The sequence below is a fragment of the Nerophis lumbriciformis genome, linkage group LG15, assembly GCF_033978685.3.
Source record: "Nerophis lumbriciformis linkage group LG15, RoL_Nlum_v2.1, whole genome shotgun sequence".
Taxonomy (NCBI): domain Eukaryota; kingdom Metazoa; phylum Chordata; class Actinopteri; order Syngnathiformes; family Syngnathidae; genus Nerophis; species Nerophis lumbriciformis.
This window is the reverse complement of record NC_084562.2, coordinates 37378047-37396859: the sequence shown is the minus strand read 5'-3', so window position 1 is coordinate 37396859 and position 18813 is coordinate 37378047. Positions and strand designations below refer to the sequence as shown.

General features: G+C 44.7%; 1 protein-coding gene across 1 annotated transcript in view; it reads left to right on the top strand.

The window, feature by feature from the left end:
- Nucleotides 1-18813, top strand: part of tipin (timeless interacting protein) — a 38931-nt gene that overhangs the window by 14708 nt on the left and 5410 nt on the right. Inside the window, exons 4-6 of the mRNA XM_061975181.2 lie at nt 1664-1739; nt 16397-16519; nt 16623-16677. Coding sequence (XP_061831165.1) covers nt 1664-1739; nt 16397-16519; nt 16623-16677 — 254 coding nt within the window. The remainder of the gene's footprint in view (nt 1-1663; nt 1740-16396; nt 16520-16622; nt 16678-18813) is intronic.

Genomic DNA, 18813 nt, shown 5'->3' with positions numbered 1-18813 from the left:
CAACCAAGTATTGAGTATTGTACATGCTCATATTTTTCATTTTCATACTTTTCAGTTGGCCAACATTTCTAAAAATCCCCTTTTTGTATTAGCCTTAAGTAATATTCTAATTTTGTGACACACGGAATTTTGGATTTTCATTTGTTGCCACTTCAAATCATCAAAATTAAATGAAATAAACATTTGAATGCATCAGTCTGTGTGCAATGAATAAATATAATGTACAAGTTACACCTTTTGAATGCAATTACTGAAATAAATCAAGTTTTTCAAAATATTCTAATTTACTGGCTTTTACCTGTAAGTCGCTCCTGAGTATAAGTCGCACCCTCGGCCATCCATCCATCCATCCATTTTCTACCGCTTATTCCCTTTGGGGTCGCGGGGGGCGCTGGAGCTACAATCGGGCGGAAGGCGGCGTACACCCTGGACAAATCGCCACCTCATCGCAGGGCCAACACAGATAGACAGACAACATTCACACTCACATTCACACACTAGGGCCAATTTAGTGTTGCCAATCAACTTATCCCCAGGTGCATGTCTTTGGAGGTGAGAGGAAGCCGGAGTACCCGGAGGGAACCCACGCAGTCACGGGGAGGACATGCAAACTCCACACAGAAAGATCCCGAGCCCGGGATTGAACCCAGGACTAATAACAACGAAAAAAACTGCGACTTATAGTCAGAAAAATACGGTATAAAGAGCTTATTCAACCCCTCTCCTTATCTATTACTGATAAATTAGTGTTTTCATTTGGTTGATTTACAAGTGGCGGCCTGCAACAAATACATCTACCTTTCTCCCACACTCTAAATGGGTCTTTCTGTGAATGTAATTTTTTTTCTGGCCCTATAAGACACTATCAGGTACTAACGCTAGGTTTCCGCAGGTCATTAAAAACCATTAAAAGTCATTAAATGATTTTGCGAAAAAAAAAAAAAAAAGGCCCTTAAATGGCATCAAAAAGCTTTAAATTCAATGTCCAGAGGCATTTTTTCAAAACATGTACATAGACATAATTTTTCTTTTAAAATTTTCAAACAGTAATCAAGAAATTGAGACAAAACTACTATAAGGAAAGAATAAATAAAAACATGAAACATGTGCTAGGGATAACAAAATAAAATAACATAAACATTTTTTTATGGAAATTGTCCTTATAATGTCTTTAAGGATTTGGGAAGTTTACATGACCTTGTTGTTTTTCTTAGTCCTCATTAGTTAACACGGGGCAAAGCTCGATTTTTTTGCGATGTGCTCTTAAAGATCTGCGGGAGGGTACGTAGCAAGATGCGTTGTGTACGCAATCTGCGTGTTTTTTGCTCTACCAGAAAATCCATAAAAATGACATGGATATATGAGTCATGACCAATTATGCAAATTAGACAATGACATTAATGATATTGTTGAATGTAGTATTATTTTTGTTATTATGCACCGTTTTTTTCGACGATTGTTGATTTATTCCGACCTGTTGTAAACAACCAACCAGAGTGTTGAACTTGTCTACCTAGCAACAGGGGTCAACCACTTTCACTGAAATGAAAATTTTAAGAGCTGCTTTTGGTGTTTTAGAAAAAAAACTAAAGTTTTATTTTGATGAGCAGTCGTTAACCGCTGATTAAGAAGAAAGTATAACATTGAATGTTTTTTTTCTCAGGCTGACGTCGGATAAAGGACTTCCAGCACTGCGAACACTTTTTGACAATGTCCGCTTTAAAGGAAAAGGGCATGAGGTAAGACTAAACAGAACATATTTGAGCACATTACAACTTTATACTTTTAATTTTTTTTCTCGACAGACAATAGCTTCCATAATGGGTGGAAAGTTTTTTTTTTTTACCTGACTGCAGTCTTCTTTAAAAAGGTCACCTGACCACTGTGACAATGTCCTGTTAGTGGTGCATGTTGGATGCAAACACCTTTCTCACATTACGACAACTCTGCAGACTGATGAGCGTTGTCAGCAGCTTTATTGACATTCCAAAAGGTGAAACTAAAACACAAACAATACAATCAATATATACATATGTTAAGCAAATATAAACACAAGTGCTATAATGCATGGAGAAGATAAACAATTGTGAATGTGTACTACTAAAGCCATCTTGGATGTCATCACAAATCATAGCTAATTAGCATAACAAAGGGCTCATTAAACGATCAAATCATGAGTTTAGCTGGCAATATCTTGGACAAAAACAATTCAACTTTTTTTACTCACTGGTGATGCAACCTTAAACAAAAGATGTATGCAATATTTCTTCCAAAAAAAACACTATGACGTATGTGCTGTCACCATAACTTTCTCTGCTTGGCTGAAGCAACTTCCGGTCAACAAAGTTTAAATCAAAATACAGTACACTCTTCAAAGTGAAGTGAATTATATTTTATATAGCGCTTTTCTCTAGTGACTCAAAGCGCTTTACATAGTGAAACCCAATATCTAAGTTACATATAAACCAGTGTGGGTGGCACTGGGAGCGGGTGGGTAAAGTGTCTTGCCCAAGGACACAACAGCAGTGACTAGGATGGCGGAAGCGGGGATCGAACCTGCAACCCTCAAGTTGCGAGCACGGCCACTCTACCAACCGAGCTATACCGCCCAAAGTTGCAGTAACTGCCGTGACCACTGGATGGCGACATTAACATTAATATTAACTAAATGACAATCATTTCACAGTTTAACAACACAAGTTTACAACTTTTAGTTGTAATAGAAACAATCCCCGCTTGGCATGGATGAATGCCACCATAAAATATTTGGGAAAAACAAATACCTCTCGTGAAATAATCAATAGTACGATCTCTGAGATGGGTCTGGTCAACACTGGTCAACGCCATCGGATTTGACTACTTTTAGTTCTACTTGCCGTACTTTGGCATCTTTACTTGGGAACACCTGAGTTACACTACATGTGCGAGCAACCATTATTTTTGGGTAATTTGGCTGTCTTTGAGTACAACGACAGAACCTACGCTCTCGTTAGGCTGACTTGATTGCTACTTGCGACATGGTTAAAGAGCGGGAATGAACTTTTTCTTCCACATGCCCCAGAATGTATTTGACAGGTGCTGGGCTTGGCACTTAAAAGTTAACAGCTAGAGCCTTAAGAGGGGTTACTTTTTGGGTTACAAGAGTGGGTTCGATGAAACAGGGACAAGGTGTCTTGCATTTATAATAGCTGCCACCTCTGCCATATAGGTGACAAGAACTTTGTGAGTGAGTTTAGTCGTCTTGAGCCCAATATTTTCCGGGCAAGTCCAATCATTCTTTCCCATGACCCGCCAAAGTGGGAAGCGTATGGTGGGTTTGTTAACAGTCCATGTACATCTGTGTTCTTGTCCATGTTCAAAACCCAGAAACGCTTGGTGTAGCCCAGGAATGTTGGTTAGCACAGCGGTGTTGTTCAAGTTGGAGGGGATTTTCAGTTCTTTACATGCATTTACAAAACTGGAACCTTCTTCAGAGCCAATGTTTTTTTACAAGTCCCCTTGTTGCCAAAAAACATCTGAATGCATTAATAAAGCCAGAGGTGTTGAGAATCTATCACCTCATTGTGAACTACTCTAATACTCAAGCACGTGAATAGGACAGCCGACATTTTATTTTGGATGTTGCTTCTTGTGCGTTGTGAAGACACAAACCATAGACCAAACAAATCTAAGCCCACATTAGTGAATGGAGGGGACTGTTGTAAGATGGTCTGGAGAGAGGTTCTGCATTTTTTGTGTACTCAAAGGGGCATAAAGTCTTTTGCAGGTTACACAATGATAGATGATTGTGCTCACCTTTCTCTTGCCACCCACGAGCCACCATCCTGCAGAGCGAACAGCCCCTTCTGTGAAAAGGCGACCTATGTGTAGTATTATACTGTTGTCGTGCTTTATGAGAAGAGCTGCAATATAGTGGTGGCCAGGAACTATGAGTGGGTTCTTTTCACCGTGGCTTAAGTTTGAGTCAATGATGCGACCTCCTACTCTAAGGAGTCTACTTTCATCCAGGTAGGGGGCTAGGTTTTTGAGGGGACTGGTTCGGGGTGATTTATCGTGTTTTTGCACACACTTTATTTCTTCAGCATACACATCCTGTTGTACTGCTGGAATGATAATGTTTTGAGCTTGTTTCGACTCTTCTACAGTGAGTCCTGTCTCACATTAGTGCCAACCCAGGCAGTGGTTGATATTACTTGGCATCGATTAGAAATTACATATGACGTGCGGCAGTATCAAAACAGCATGTTTGAGACATAGAAGAAGTTGTTTGGTTGAGGTCTGGCATCTTAGTCTGTGCTACGCTCAACAAGATCATAAGAGTCATTTAAAGGGACTTTGATCTTGGAGTAAGTTGTCAGGGCTGGTTACACAGGGGCAGTTGGTAAGCGAGAACAGAACGAGTGGTGTGACCTGCTGGGTTCTGGCTACTTGGTACGTATTGCTTGGCTGAGAAGATTTGGGGGTTCTCGTAACACGGTTAGTCCCGTAGACATAACATTTTCTTGTCTCGTTGTGGATATAACCTAGGACTACTTAAGTGTCCGTATAGAATGCAGTGTAGTCTAGTTCAAAGCTTCCTTTCCGAAGCGTATAAGGACGCCTATGAGTGAGTTCTTAAGGTCTGGTTTGTCAACAACACATAATTTAGTGACACATCCTTGGATTTGCGCTGCTGTCAAAGACAACCTTAATCTGTTTGGGCTTGCGGGTGTGGTAGACACTGAATAGCGGCAAATACCAACATTCCTCTGTCTTTCAGTGGGGGGACAAGTTCTGCGTGTTTGTTTTTGAATATTATATATAAATACATACTAAGGTTGTGCAGCTCTACCTTAAATGGCGAGCCGATATGAATCTCAATACATGGGTTACAATACGCTTTACTAACGATACTTTTTAAAACATTACGGTTTGGTGCGATTCGATGCAGATGGAAGCTTTTCATTGTGAAAAGAAAGTTAAATGTACAAACCCTGTTTCCATTTGAGTTGGGAAATTGTGTTAGATGTAAATATAAACGGAATGCAATGATTTGCAAATCATTTTCAACCCATATTCAGTTGAATATGCTACAAAGACAACATATTTGATGTTCAAACTGATAAACATTTTTTTTTTTTTTTTGCAAATAATCATTAACTTTAGAATTTGATGCCAGCAACACGTGACAAAGAAGTTGGAAAAGGTGGCAATAAATACTGATAAAGTTGAGGAATGCTCATCAAACACTTATTTGGAACATCCCACAGGTGAACAGCCAATTTGGGAACAGGTGGGTGCCATGATTGGGTTTAAAAGTACAAACCCCGTTTCCATATCAGAATCAGCTTTATTGTCATTACGCAGGGTAACGAGATTGAGGCCATTCCATACAGTGCGATGTGTGCATGCTAGAAAAACAATGTGTAAATATATAAACATATAAAAAATATAGAAGTGCAATGAATATAGGGTGAAATGAATATATACATGAAAAAAAACAGGGTGGTTGGTGGAATGGGTTATTGCACCGAAGAGAAGGCAGTTATGAGGGACAATGGGGCAGTCCGTTCAGGATGGTTATGGACCTGGGGAAGAAGCTGTTCTTTATTATTAAAACCAAAACAAACAGGCGTTTGTTTTGGTTTTAATGCACCTGTAGCGCTTCCCAGAGGGCAGCAGGTGGAACAGGTCAGAGCCAGGGTGGGTGCTGTCCTTGATGATGGCACTGGCTCTGTTGAGGCAGCGGGAGGTGTAGATGTCCGTCAGAGAGGGGAGAGGGCGGCCGATGATCTTCTGAGCCGTCTTGACCACTCTTTGCAGCCTCTCCCTGTCTGCTGCAGTGCAGCTGCCGTACCATACTGTAATACAGTATGGACGAGCGGTAGAAGGTCAGCAGCAGGTCAGGCTTCAGGTTGTACTTCCCGAGGACTCTCAGGAAGTGTAGCCGCTGCTGAGCCTTCTTGATGATTGATGTGGTGTTGACTGTCCAGGAAAAGTCGTTAGAGATGTGGACTCCAAGGTACCTGAAGGTGTGGACCCTCTCTACACGCTCGCCGTTGATGTAGAGGGGGGCAGGGTCGGTGCTGCTCCTCCTGAAGTCGACGATGATCTCTCTGGTCTTGCTGGTGTTGAGAGCGAGGTTGTTCTCCGAAGACCAGGCCGTCAGCTTCAGGACGTCTTCCCTGTAGACAGCCTCGTCACCCCTGGAGATGAGCCCGACCACTGTGTTATCGTCAGCGAACTTGACGGTAAGGTTGTCACTGTGGGCCGGACTGCAGTCATGGGTGTAGAGGCAGTAGAGGAGGGGGCTCAGCACACAGCCCTGTGGGGAGCCGATGCTCAGCGTGCGGGAGGATGGGGTCGGTCCGTTAGGAAGTCCCTTATCCAGGCGTTTGTGAGAGGGGGGAGGCCAAGAGAGTCCAGTTTATTGCAGAGTCTGTCCGGGATTATTGTATTGAAGGCAGAGCTATAATCCACAGAGAGCATCCGGACGTAGCTCTGCTGCTGCTCCAGGTGGTTCAGAGCAGAGTGGAGAGCAACAGCGATGGCGTCCTCTGTGGACCTGTTCACCCGGTATGCGAACTGGTGGGGGTCGAAGTCTGGAGGGATATGGTCCTTGATGTGCTGGAGAACCAATCGCTCGAAGCACTTCATGATTACCGGGGTGAAGGCCACTGCTCGGTAATCATTCAGGCTGGTGATGGGAGACTTTTTTGGCACCGGGATTATTGTAGATGACTTCAGGCAGGATGGGATGACTGCCTGAGCCAGGGAGAGGTTGAAGATCCAGGTGAGGGGGGGAGCGAGCTGGTGGGCGCACGTCCTGAGCACCTTTCCAGGTACTCCGTCTGGTCCGGTAGCCTTCCTGGGGTTCACAGCCAGGAGCACTCGTCTGACACTGTGCTCCTGTACAGTGAGTGGAGTGGTGCCGGAGCCCGGTGGGGGCGGGGGCAGGGCTGGAGCAGATGAGTGTCGCTGGGGGGTTTGGAAACGGGCAAAGAAACAGTTAAGCTCCTCTGCCAGTGTCGCACTCTGATCCGCAGTTGTCATATTGCAGCCTCTGAAGTTTGTGATGTCATGAATGCCCCGCCACACCTCCTGTGAGTTATTGCTGGATAGATGGGACTCTATGTACCTCCTGTGGTCCGCCTTTGCTTTTTTAATCCCTCTCTTCAGGTCGGCTCTAGCAGCACTGTACAGTGCCCTGTCCCCTGACCTGAAGGCTGCGTCGCGGGCCCTGAGGAGTGTGCGGACCTGGCTGGTCATCCAGGGTTTCTTGTTGGGGTAAACCCGGATGGTTTTTTCCACAGTCACATTCCCGATGCAGAACTGTATGTAGTCCAGCACCGTTCCTGTGGCTGTCTCCAGCTCCTGTCGTTGGAAGAGGTCCCAGTCTGTGTGTTGGAAGCAGTCCTGAAGTTTGGGGAGTGCATCGTCAGGCCAGGTCATAACAGTCTTTGTGATGGGCCTGGCCTGGCATCTGATGGGGGTGTAGGTAGGAGAGAGCAGGAGGGAAAGATGGTTGACTGTCCAAGCTGGGGGAGGGGTGTAGCTCTGTACGCGTGCTTTATGTTGGTATACACGTGGTCCAGGGTGTTCTTGCCCCTTGTAGAACACTTCACGTGCTGGTAGAACTTAGGGAGTACAGTCTTCAGATTGGCCTTATTAAAATCCCCTGCTATGATATGAACACCGTCGGGGTGGGCCCGCTGCTGTTCGTTGACGGTGTTCAGCAGAAGAGAGAGCGCTGTGTTTACTTTGGCGTCCGGTGGAATATACAAAGCCGTGATGATAACAACAGACAGCTCTCTCGGGAGAAAAAAAGGCCGACATCTAACAGACTCCACGTCCGGGCAACAGTGCTGTTCAGTGATTGTCCCGTTGTTGCACCAGTTCTCATGCACGTAGATACAGAGCCCCACTCCTCTGCTCTTACCGGAGTCCTTAGTTCTGTCGGAGCAGAGTGCGGCCGGCTAGCTGCATGCTAGCATCGGGTATTTCCGGGTGAAGCCAGGTTTCGGTGATCATCATAGCACAACAGTCCCGAACATAGCGGTTTCCAGCGAGTTGTAACTCCAGGTCGTCCATCTTCTGTACGAGGGATCTGGCATTGGAGAGGAACAGGCTCGGTAGAGGTGGCTTGTGGGCTTGTTTCCTAAGCCTGAGCAAGACGCCGGACCTGCGGCCACGCTTCTGCTTCCTCTCCCTCCTCCGTCTGCGCCGTCTCCCAGACCCGACAACAAACCACGGAGAGCCCGGTGCTCTCGCTATGTCATCTGGGATGTTGTGCTCGTGGTGAAAGTCGCTCGAAACAGATATCTGGTGCGAGTTCCCGATATCCAAGAGTGACTGGCGGGTGTACCGGGTGTTTGCAGTACAGGTGGTGCACAAAAGGAAAAAAAACAAGAAGAAAAGAAGGAAGAAAGAGCACTGAAATGGAGAGCCGTAAGCCGCTGTGTCCGTGCGCGCCGCCATCTTGGGAAAAAAAAAAAGAAAAAAGAAAAAGAGTTGGGGGAGGGGTGTAGCTCTGTACGCGTGAGTTGGGAAATTGTGTTAGATGTAAATATAAACGGAATACAATGATTTGCAAATCATTTTCAACCCATATTCAGTTGAATATGCTACAAAGACAAGATATTTGATGTTCAAACTGATAAAAACATTTTTTTTTGCAAATAATCATTAACTTTAGAATTTGATGCCAGCAACACGGGACGAAAAAGTTGGGAAAGGTGGCAATAAATACTGATAAAGTTGAGGAATGCTCATCAAACACTTATTTGGAACATCCCACAGGTGAACAGGCAAATTGGGAACAGGTGGGTGCCATGATTGGGTATAAAAGTAGATTCCATGAAATGCTCAGTCATTCACAAACAAGGATGGGTCGAGGGTCACCACTTTTGTCAACAAATGCGTGAGCAAATTGTTGAACAGTTAAAGAAAAACCTTTCTCAACCAGCTATTTTTGGAAACTGTGGACGTTGTGTCCTCCGGACCAAAGAGGAAAAGAACCATCCGGATTGTTGTAGGCGCAAAGTTGAAAAGCCAGCATCTGTGATGGTATGGGGGTGTATTAGTGCCCAAGACATGGGTAACTTACTATCTGTGAAGGTGCCATTAATGCTGAAAGGTACATACAGGTTTTGGAGCAACATATGTTGCCATCCAAGCAACGTTACCATGGACGCCCCTGCTTATTTCAGCAAGACAATGCCAAGCCACGTGTTACATCAACGTGGCTTCATAGCAAAAGAGTGCGGGTACTAGACTGGCCTGCCTGTAGTCCAGACCTGTTTCCCATTGAAAATGTGTGGCGCATTATGAAGCCTAAAATACCACTATGGAGACCCCCGGACTGTTGAACAACTTAAGCTGTACATCAAGCAAGAATGGGAAAGAATTCCACCTGAGAAGCTTAAAAAATGTGTCTCCTCAGTTCCCAAACGTTTACTGAGTGTTGTTAAAAGGAAAGGCCATGTAACACAGTGGTGAACATTCCCTTTCCCAACTACTTTGGCATGTGTTGCAGCCATGAAATTCTAAGTTAATTATTATTTGCAAAAAAAAAAAAAAGTTTATGAGTTTGAACAACAAATATCTTGTCTTTGTAGTGCATTCGATTGAATAAGGGTTGAAAAGGATTTGCAAATCATTGTATTCCGTTTATATTTACATCTAACACAATTTCCCAACTCATATGGAAACAGGGTTTGTAGATTCCATGAAATGCTCAGTCATTCACAAACAAGGATGGGGCGAGGGTCACCACTTTGTCAAGAAATGCGTGAGCAAATTGTTGAACAGTTTAAGAAAAACCTTTCTGAACCAGCTATTGCAAGGAATTTAGGGATTTCACCATCTACGGTCCGTAATATCATCAAAGGGTTCAGAGAATCTGGAGAAATCACTGCACTTAAGCAGCTAAGCCCGAAGGCGAAAACCGTTTATCAACAACACCCAGAAACGCCGTCGGCTTCGCTGGGCCTGAGCTCATCTAAGATGGACTGATACAAAATGGAAAAGTGTTCTGTGGTCTGACGAGTCCACATTTGTTTTTGGAAACTGGACGTCGTGTCCTCCGGACCAAAGAGGAAAAGAACCATCCGGATTGTTGTAGGCGCAAAGTTGAAAAGCCAGCATCTGTGATGGTATGGGGGTGTATTAGTGCCCAAGACATGGGTAACTTACTATCTGTGAAGGCGCCATTAATGCTGAAAGGTACAGTAGTAACAGCAGTAACATATTGCAAAAAAGTTGGCACAGGGGCATGCGTCACATGGCCTTTCCTTTTAACAACACTCAGTAAATGTTTGGGAACTGAGGAGACCAATTTTTTAAGCTTTTCAGGTGGAATTCTTCCCCATTCTTGCTTGATATGCAGCTTAAGTTGTTCAACAGTCCGGGGTCTCTGTTGTGGTATTTTAGGCTTCATATTGCGCCACACATTTTCAATGGGAGACAGGCCTGGACTACAGGCAGGCCAGTCTAGTACCCGCACTCTTTTACTATGAAGCCACGCTGTTGTAACACATGGCTTGGCATTGTCTTGCTGAAATGCAGGGGCGTCCATGGTAACGTTGCTTGGATGGCAACATATGTTGCTCCAAAACCTGTATGTACCTTTCAGCATTAATGGCGCCTTCACAGATGTGTAAGTTACCCATGTCTTGGGCACTAATACACCCCCATACCATCACAGATGCTGGCTTTTCAACTTTGCGCCTATAACAATCCGGATGGTTCTTTTCCTCTTTGGTCCGGAGGACACGACGTCCACAGTTTCCAAAAACAATTTGAAATGTGGACTCGTCAGACCACAGAACACTTTTCCACTTTGTATCAGTCCATCTTAGATGAGCTCAGGCCCAGCGAAGCCGACGGCGTTTCTGGGTGTTGTTGATAAACGGTTTTCGCCTTGCATAGGAGAGTTTTAACTTGCACTTACAGATGTACCGACCAACTGTAGTTACTTACAGTGGGTTTCTGAAGTGTTCCTGAGCCCATGTGGTGATAACCTTTACACACTGATGTCGCTTGTTGATGCAGTACAGCCTAAGGGATCGAAGGTCACGGGCTTAGCCGCTTACATGCAGTGATTTCTCCAAATTCTCTGAACCCTTTGATGATGTTACGGACCGTAGATGGTGAAATCCCTAAATTCCTTGCAATAGCTGGTTGAGAAAGGTTTTTCTTAAACTGTTCAATAATTTGCTCACGCATTTGTTGACAAAGTGGTGACCCTCGCCCCATCCTTGTTTGTGAATGACTGAGCATTTCATGGAATCTACTTTCATACCCAATCATGGCACCCACCTGTTCCCAATTTGCCTGTTCACCTGTGGGATGTTCCAAATAAGTGTTTGATGAGCATTCCTCAACTTTATCAGTATTTATTGCCACCTTTCCCAACTTCTTTGTCACGTGTTGCTGGCATCGAATTCTAAAGTTAATGATTATTTGCAAAAAAAAAATATGTTTATCAGTTTGAACATCAAATATGTTGTCTTTGTAGCATATTCAACTGAATATGGGTTGAAAATGATTTGGAAATCATTGTATTCCATTTATATTTACATCTAACACAATTTCCCAACTCATATGGAAACGGGGTTTGTAGATGTAGCGAGAAAGTTGCCAAGTTGACAACATTGCGCTGAAGTGTGTGTGATAATAAATACGCAATGCTTCTGATTAGTTTACACTGCGTAGTGCCTTCCGTTGTTGGATAGATTTGTCGTTGTCAGTCACAAACGACAACGGTACTCTCGTATTACGTCATCACAGAACACTACAAAACCTTTAGCTTTCTGTGACCGACTCTTGCTTCCGGGTGGGTTCTCAGGACCATCCAAGGACGACATTGTCGTGAGGAGGTTTGACTTCTTTATTTTTCAATAACAGAAAGTCTTTTGCTGGCCGCCTTTCAGCTCCGGCTCCACCTGCTGCTCGATCCGCCTCCCGCTTTTCAGCCGGCCGCGTCTTCGTCTTCGTCGTCTTGCTCTCGCTGTGTACGTTGCTCCGCGTCTTGCCTCTGGCTCTCCACCTCCTTTTTCGTCTCTCTCAGCTGTCACGCTTTTATACACAGACCAGAGATTATCTAATTGTGCCCAGCTGCCCGACCCACGCACCTGTAGTCCATTTGGACGCGGGTCCGCAGGCCACGCCTCCTCGCCACCATCTTGGAGCGGGCCCCGGTGTCGGACCGCCGGCCCCGCCTCTCCACACTCTCCTACCCATTGCCTCTTTAGTACCTGCACATGTATAGCTCGGTTGGTAGAGTGGCCGTGCCAGCAACTTGAGGGTTCCAGGTTCGATCCCCGCTTCCGCCATCCTAGTCAATGCCGTTGTGTCCTTGGGCAAGACACTTTACCCACCTGCTCCCAGTGCCACCCACACTGGTTTATACAGGTAAAAGCCAGTAAATTAGAATATTTTGAAAAACTTGATTTATTTCAGTAATTGCATTCAAAAGGTGTAACTTGTACATTATATTTATTCATTGCACACAGACTGATGCATTCAAATGTTTATTTCATTTAATTTTGATGATTTGAAGTGGCAACAAATGAAAATCCAAATTTCCGTGTGTCACAAAATTTAGAATATTACTTAAGGCTAATACAAAAAAGGGATTTTTAGAAATGTTGGCCAACTGAAAAGTATGAAAATGAAAAATATGAGCATGTACAATACTCAATACTTGGTTGGAGCTCCTTTTGCCTCAATTACTGCGTTAATGCGGCGTGGCATGGAGTCGATGAATTTCTGGCACTGCTCAGGTGTTATGAGAGCCCAGGTTGCTCTGATAGTGGCCTTCAACTCTTCTGCGTTTTTGGGTCTGGCATTCTGCATCTTCCTTTTCACAATACCCCACAGATTTTCTATGGGGCTAAGGTCAGGGGAGTTGGCGGGCCAATTTAGAACAGAAATACCATGGTCCGTAAACCAGGCACGGGTAGATTTTGCGCTGTGTGCAGGCGCCAAGTCCTGTTGGAACTTGAAATCTCCATCTCCATAGAGCAGGTCAGCAGCAGGAAGCATGAAGTGCTCTAAAACTTGCTGGTAGACGGCTGCGTTGACCCTGGATCTCAGGAAACAGAGTGGACCGACACCAGCAGATGACATGGCACCCCAAACCATCACTGATGGTGGAAACTTTACACTAGACTTCAGGCAACGTGGATCCTGTGCCTCTCCTGTCTTCCTCCAGACTCTGGGACCTCGATTTCCAAAGGAAATGCAAAATTTGCATGGTTGGGTGATGGTTTGGGGTGCCATGTCATCTGCTGGTGTCGGTCCACTCTGTATGTAACTTAGATATTGGGTTTCACTATGTAAAAGCGCTTTGAGTCACTAGAGAAAAGCGCTATATAAATATAATTCGCTTCGCTTTAGGGAATAGCGAGAACTCGGGCCACGGTCATTAAACAGTTCAAAGAACTCAGGACGTACAAATGATCTGTTACTTTGTTCATCATGAATCTACCTTTCTTGCAAGTTGAAGGGAAGTTTTTGTTGTTCGGATTTACTTCTATTGCAGTATCCAAAAACGCAATACCATGGAGTTCTCATTTGGCTTTAGCACACTGCATTTCCATGAGCAGGTCACTAAACTTTGTTGACACACATTTGGCAGCAATTACAGCCTCAAGTCTGCCACAAGCTTGGCACACCTATCTTTGGGCAGTTTCCTCATTCCGCTTTGCAGCACCTCTCAAGCTCCTTCCATCTGGTTAAATGGAAATATTTGGTTTTCATCCAGGAGGTCTCTGTTCATTGCTGCATTCATCTTAGTCTACTCAGGGCGGTGGTAAAGAACCTGATGGTCACTTTGTCAAAGCTACAGCATTCCTCTGTGGAGAGAAGACAACCATCTCTGCAGCAAACCACCAATGAATGTATGGTAGAGTGGTCAGACGGTAGCTATTTCTTAGTAAAAAGTTTGCCAAAATGCTGAGAAAGAGCTATCAATCTGTCAATCCTTTCCGTGTCCGGGCCAGGTGAGGTTCCCCGTGTGAGGTTCCCCGTGTGAGGTTCCTGGTCAATAATGCACTATTCACAGTTGCAGTAACTGCCGCCACCACTCGATGGCGACATATACATGAAACGATATTGAGGGACAAGCATTTCACACTTAACAAATGTTTACAAGTTTTAGTCGTAACCGAACAACTAGTGAAGTGTGCCTGGTCAGACAGTAAAAAAAAACACATGAAAAATGCACTATAAAACTGTGAACGGACTTGCCTGCCTTGTTGACCACACATTAGAGATGCGCGGTTTGCGGACACAACCGCGGAGTCCGCGGATTATCCGCGGATCGGGCGTATGAAATTAAAAAAAAAAAGATTTTATCCGCTCGCGGGTCGGGTCGGGCGGATTAATTAGATTTATTTTTTTATTTTTTTTTTTGGTTTTTTTTTTGCGGGTGGCAGTTAAACCAATTCGGAAATATATATACATAGTTAAATGTTGTTACCCACATACGAAAAACGAGCAGGCACCTGCTGCATATGCCACAACAGAAGAAAAAAAAAGAAAAGAGATGGACACTTTTACGGAGCGGAGAAGGGACGCCTCGCCGGGGTCCGGGACCGAGGCCCCTTCCCCCGAGAGGGCCCCACCGGGAGCCGTAGCTGAGGCGATCCGCGAGAAGGGCCCGACGCACGTCCAGGGTCACTACCGCGCCCACCGCACCGACACCCCGCCTCGTCCGCTTTCGCCGCGGCCGGCGTCACGCGCAGCAGGTAAGCAGCTTACCCGCCCGCCACCCCCGTGGCCGGGGGCTCGTAACATGGGTCACTCCGCGCGCTCCGCCCGCGCAGCTTACCTGCTTGCCACCCCTGTTGCCGGGGGCGCGTAACAGGGGTCACTCCGCGCGCAGTGCGCTCACGAAAGGGGTGGGGCTCACCCTGGTTGATATAGAGAGCAGGACGGTGGCCATGGAAGTCGGAACCCGCTAAGGAGTGTGTAACAACCCACCTGCCGAATCAACTAGCCCTGAAAATGGATGGCGCTGGAGCGTGGGCCCATACCTGGTCGTCGCCGGCAGCGAGACGCGCTTGGAGGTGCGCTCAGCGCGGCTCCCATATGATTGCGCACTGGTGTGCGTCTGGGCCGTGACAGCGTGGCACGCGCAAGTCTGTGCTCCATTGGATCAGTCTCCTTTCTTTAACAGGCAAAAGCTTTATAACCTCACCATACCTGCCAACTTTTAAATCAGAAAAACCTAGTAGCCAGGGTCCAAGGGCCGCAGGCCCCGGTAGGTCCAGGACAAAGTCCTGGTGGAGGGTTCAGGGCTTCGCCCCCCGACGCAAAATGATTATTAGCATTCAGACAGGTTAAAATGTTGCTAAAACCATCACTTTTCAATCAGTCACAGTGACTTTTCAAAACAAAAATATTACAGCAAAAATCATATGGGTTGATTGACATGTTTATTCTGTAAGCTAACTTCAATAGTTTGAAATTATTTTGACAGTTAATGCCAGTTATCCTGTCAACCTTTCACAAGACTTCAATTTGTTAATTGAAAGTATAAATAGTATAAACACTTTTAACAGTATGTCGTGCTGTGAAATACAGCCGACACGCGCACCAAACACGAAGCAAGGCCATGGTGCAGGAGAACAAAGGACTTCTTTCATTTAAGGTTTGTGATAAACCATCAAACTCATTCGTTAAAAGGACTCTAGTAATATAAAGCGAATTTTTCTGGACATTATCATGCAAGAAAAGTTTATTTTTGGGATCGCGATCACCGCGTAATGATTTTTAAAGGTTGCATTACATTATTAACTGTCCCATGTGATCAGCCAGTGCGATTGGAAGTCCATGCTCAATTATTGCCTCCGTAAATAAAACTTCGGCATTTATCACATCCAAAGAATCTGTTTGGGCGACGAAAAACGTTGAAAGTTTTCCACTTGTATCGCTAGCAACGGCATTAGACTTGTGTTTTTTTGTCCCAACGTGGTCTTTTACATCGCTAATTCCTCCGTGTCCGATCGAAAAATCTTGTCTGCACAAGGTGCAATTCGCGTAGTTTTCACCCTTTTTTTTTTTTTTAATTAATATTAGATATATAACAACGGGCGGATGGCGGGCGGGTGCAGTTCTGATCAAACGTTACATCGGGTGGATGGCGGATGGTTGACGACTTTCTGATGCGGTTGCGGATGAAATAAATTGCCTATCCGCGCATCTCTACCACACATATAAAAACAGCGGATAGGTGACACATCACAGTGGTCAGGTGACCCTTTTGAAGAAAACTGCAGATGACAGTTGAAACATGTTAGAAAAAAAAAAATTGTCTGTCTAGAAGAAAATACAAAAGTCTATGTATGAGAAATTATAATAAACATTTCTGAGCTACATTACAACCCTGTTGACTGACTGGACGTTACAGGCGGCAGATGTGCGACTACTGGTGCAGAAGATGGAAAACTGGGCACACAGGTTGTACCCCAAGCTTCAGTTTGAAGATTTTATTTACAGAGTGGAGAAGCTGGGCGCCAAGAAGGAGGTGCAGGTGGGACAAAAGGACTGACACGCAAATCCTCCTTTTTTATACCATGCTGTGTTTGGAGTTGTTGATTTATATTTTATTTATTGATGCCTTTTTCCTCTGGCAGACTTGTCTCAAACGGATACGCCTTGATATGCCACTGACACACGATGATTTTACTGGTACCGGTAAGTAACCATTTACATGTTATAAATCACATGCTTACTGTATATTTTCTGATTTTAATTGGCTATCAGACATTCAAAACAATCAATGTATTACTTTATTTGGTCAATTCAGGCCACACACACTGGAGAAAATGTCCCTCTTAAAAAGAGTAAAATAAAGGAATGTCTTGTCATAGTCCATACAAAAAGTGTGATGTCTTGTTCAAACATTCAATTTTTCTATATCAAATCAAATCAAATCAACTTTATTTATAGAGCACATTTAAAATTTACCACAGGGGTAGCCAAAGTGCTGTACAATGAGCAGGTTAAAAGATAAAACGAGTACCGAGCAAACACAACACAACACAAACAGAACACGATAAAAAATAAATAATTAAAATAGAATGAATAAAAACATAAAAACAGGATCACAGCAGGTGTATTATGGGGCGCCATTGCAGGATGGATATCACTCAGTGTTAAAAGCCATGGAATAAAAGTATGTTTTTAAGAGAGATTTAAAAACAGGAAGAGAGGAGGCTTGTCTAACACTCAGGGGTAGGTCGTTCCAGAGCTTGGGAGCAGCAACGGCGAAAGCTCTGTCACCTCTAAGCTTCAGCCTTGTGTCAGGGACCGTCAACAGCAGCTGATCGGCTGATCTTAAGGATCGGGTGGGGCAGTAAGGCTGAAGGAGGTCGGAGAGATAGGTTGGCGCGAGGTTGTTTAGACATTTAAAAACAAATAAAAGGAGTTTAAAATGTATTCGGTAACGCACAGGGAGCCAGTGAAGGGACGCTAAAATAGGGGTGATGTGCTCACGTCTGCGGGTCTGTGTTAGCAGACGAGCAGCAGAGTTCTGCACGAGCTGCAGGCGGGCGAGGGAGGCCTGGCTAATGCCAACATACAGGGCATTACAATAATCAAGACGAGTCGAGATAAAAGCGTGGATTAATTTCTCAAGATCATGTCTTGATAGAAGCGGTTTCACTTTCGCTATTTGGCGTGATTGATAAAAGCTTTTTTGAACGACGCTGCTGATTTGTTTTTCGAATTTAAAATCTGAGTCGAACTTTACCCCCAGGTTTGTGACAGAGTCGCTGAGATACGGGGTCAGAGTGCCGAGGTCAACGTTGGGGGAGAGAGAGTGACTTGGACCGAACAACATAACTTCTGTTTTATCTTCATTTAGGCTCAGGAAGTTAGCTGAAAGCCAGACTTTGATGTCGTGCAGGCAGTCAATAAGACGTTGAACCGTGTTATTTTGTGCCATGGGAAAATAAATCTGGCAATCATCGGCGTAAAAATGAAATGCAATACTGTACTTCCTAAAAATAGAACCAAGGGGGAGAAGGTAAAGCGCAAATAAGATTGGGGCAAGGATTGAGCCCTGGGGGACCCCATGTGGTAAAGGAGCTGTGGACGACATAAAACTGTCTACTTTTACACAAAAACTCCTGTCGGTTAGGTACGACCGGAACCAGTTGAGGGCGGCGCCCTTAATGCCCACACAGTTCTCAAGACGAGTGATTAAGGTGGCGTGGTCGACGGTGTGGAACGCAGCAGACAGATCTAAAAGCACCAGGACAACATATTTACCAGAATCAGTGGACAGGAGGATATCGTTAAAAACTTTTAGAAGCGCTGACTCTGTGCTGTGGAGGGCTTTAAAACCGGACTGGAACAGCTCAGTGATACCATTATCCTCTAAGAAGGGCAACAACTGACTGTAGACAACCTTCTCTAATATTTTGGAAATGTATGGAAGATTAGAGATAGGTCTGAAGTTAGAGAGGAGAGAGGGGTCGAGGCTGGGTTTTTTAAGTAGAGGTCGTACCACTGCATGTTTAAACTCTACTGGAACTATTCCAGAAGAGAGGCTACTATTGATAATGTTAAGGACACTTGATCCAATAGTAGCAAGTACCTCCTTAAACAGGCGAGGTGGGAGGGCATCTGCAGGAGAACCAGAGGGCTTCATATGACTAACTGTGTCACTTAAAAAAGAAAAGGACACCGGCTCAAACTGATGGAAAACAGAAGAGAAATGCAGGGGAACAGAAGGGTCATATGAAGGCTGAGATAGACTGGCTCTAGTTGACACAATTTTGTCAGTGAAAAAATGGAGACAATTTTCACAGAATTCAAAAG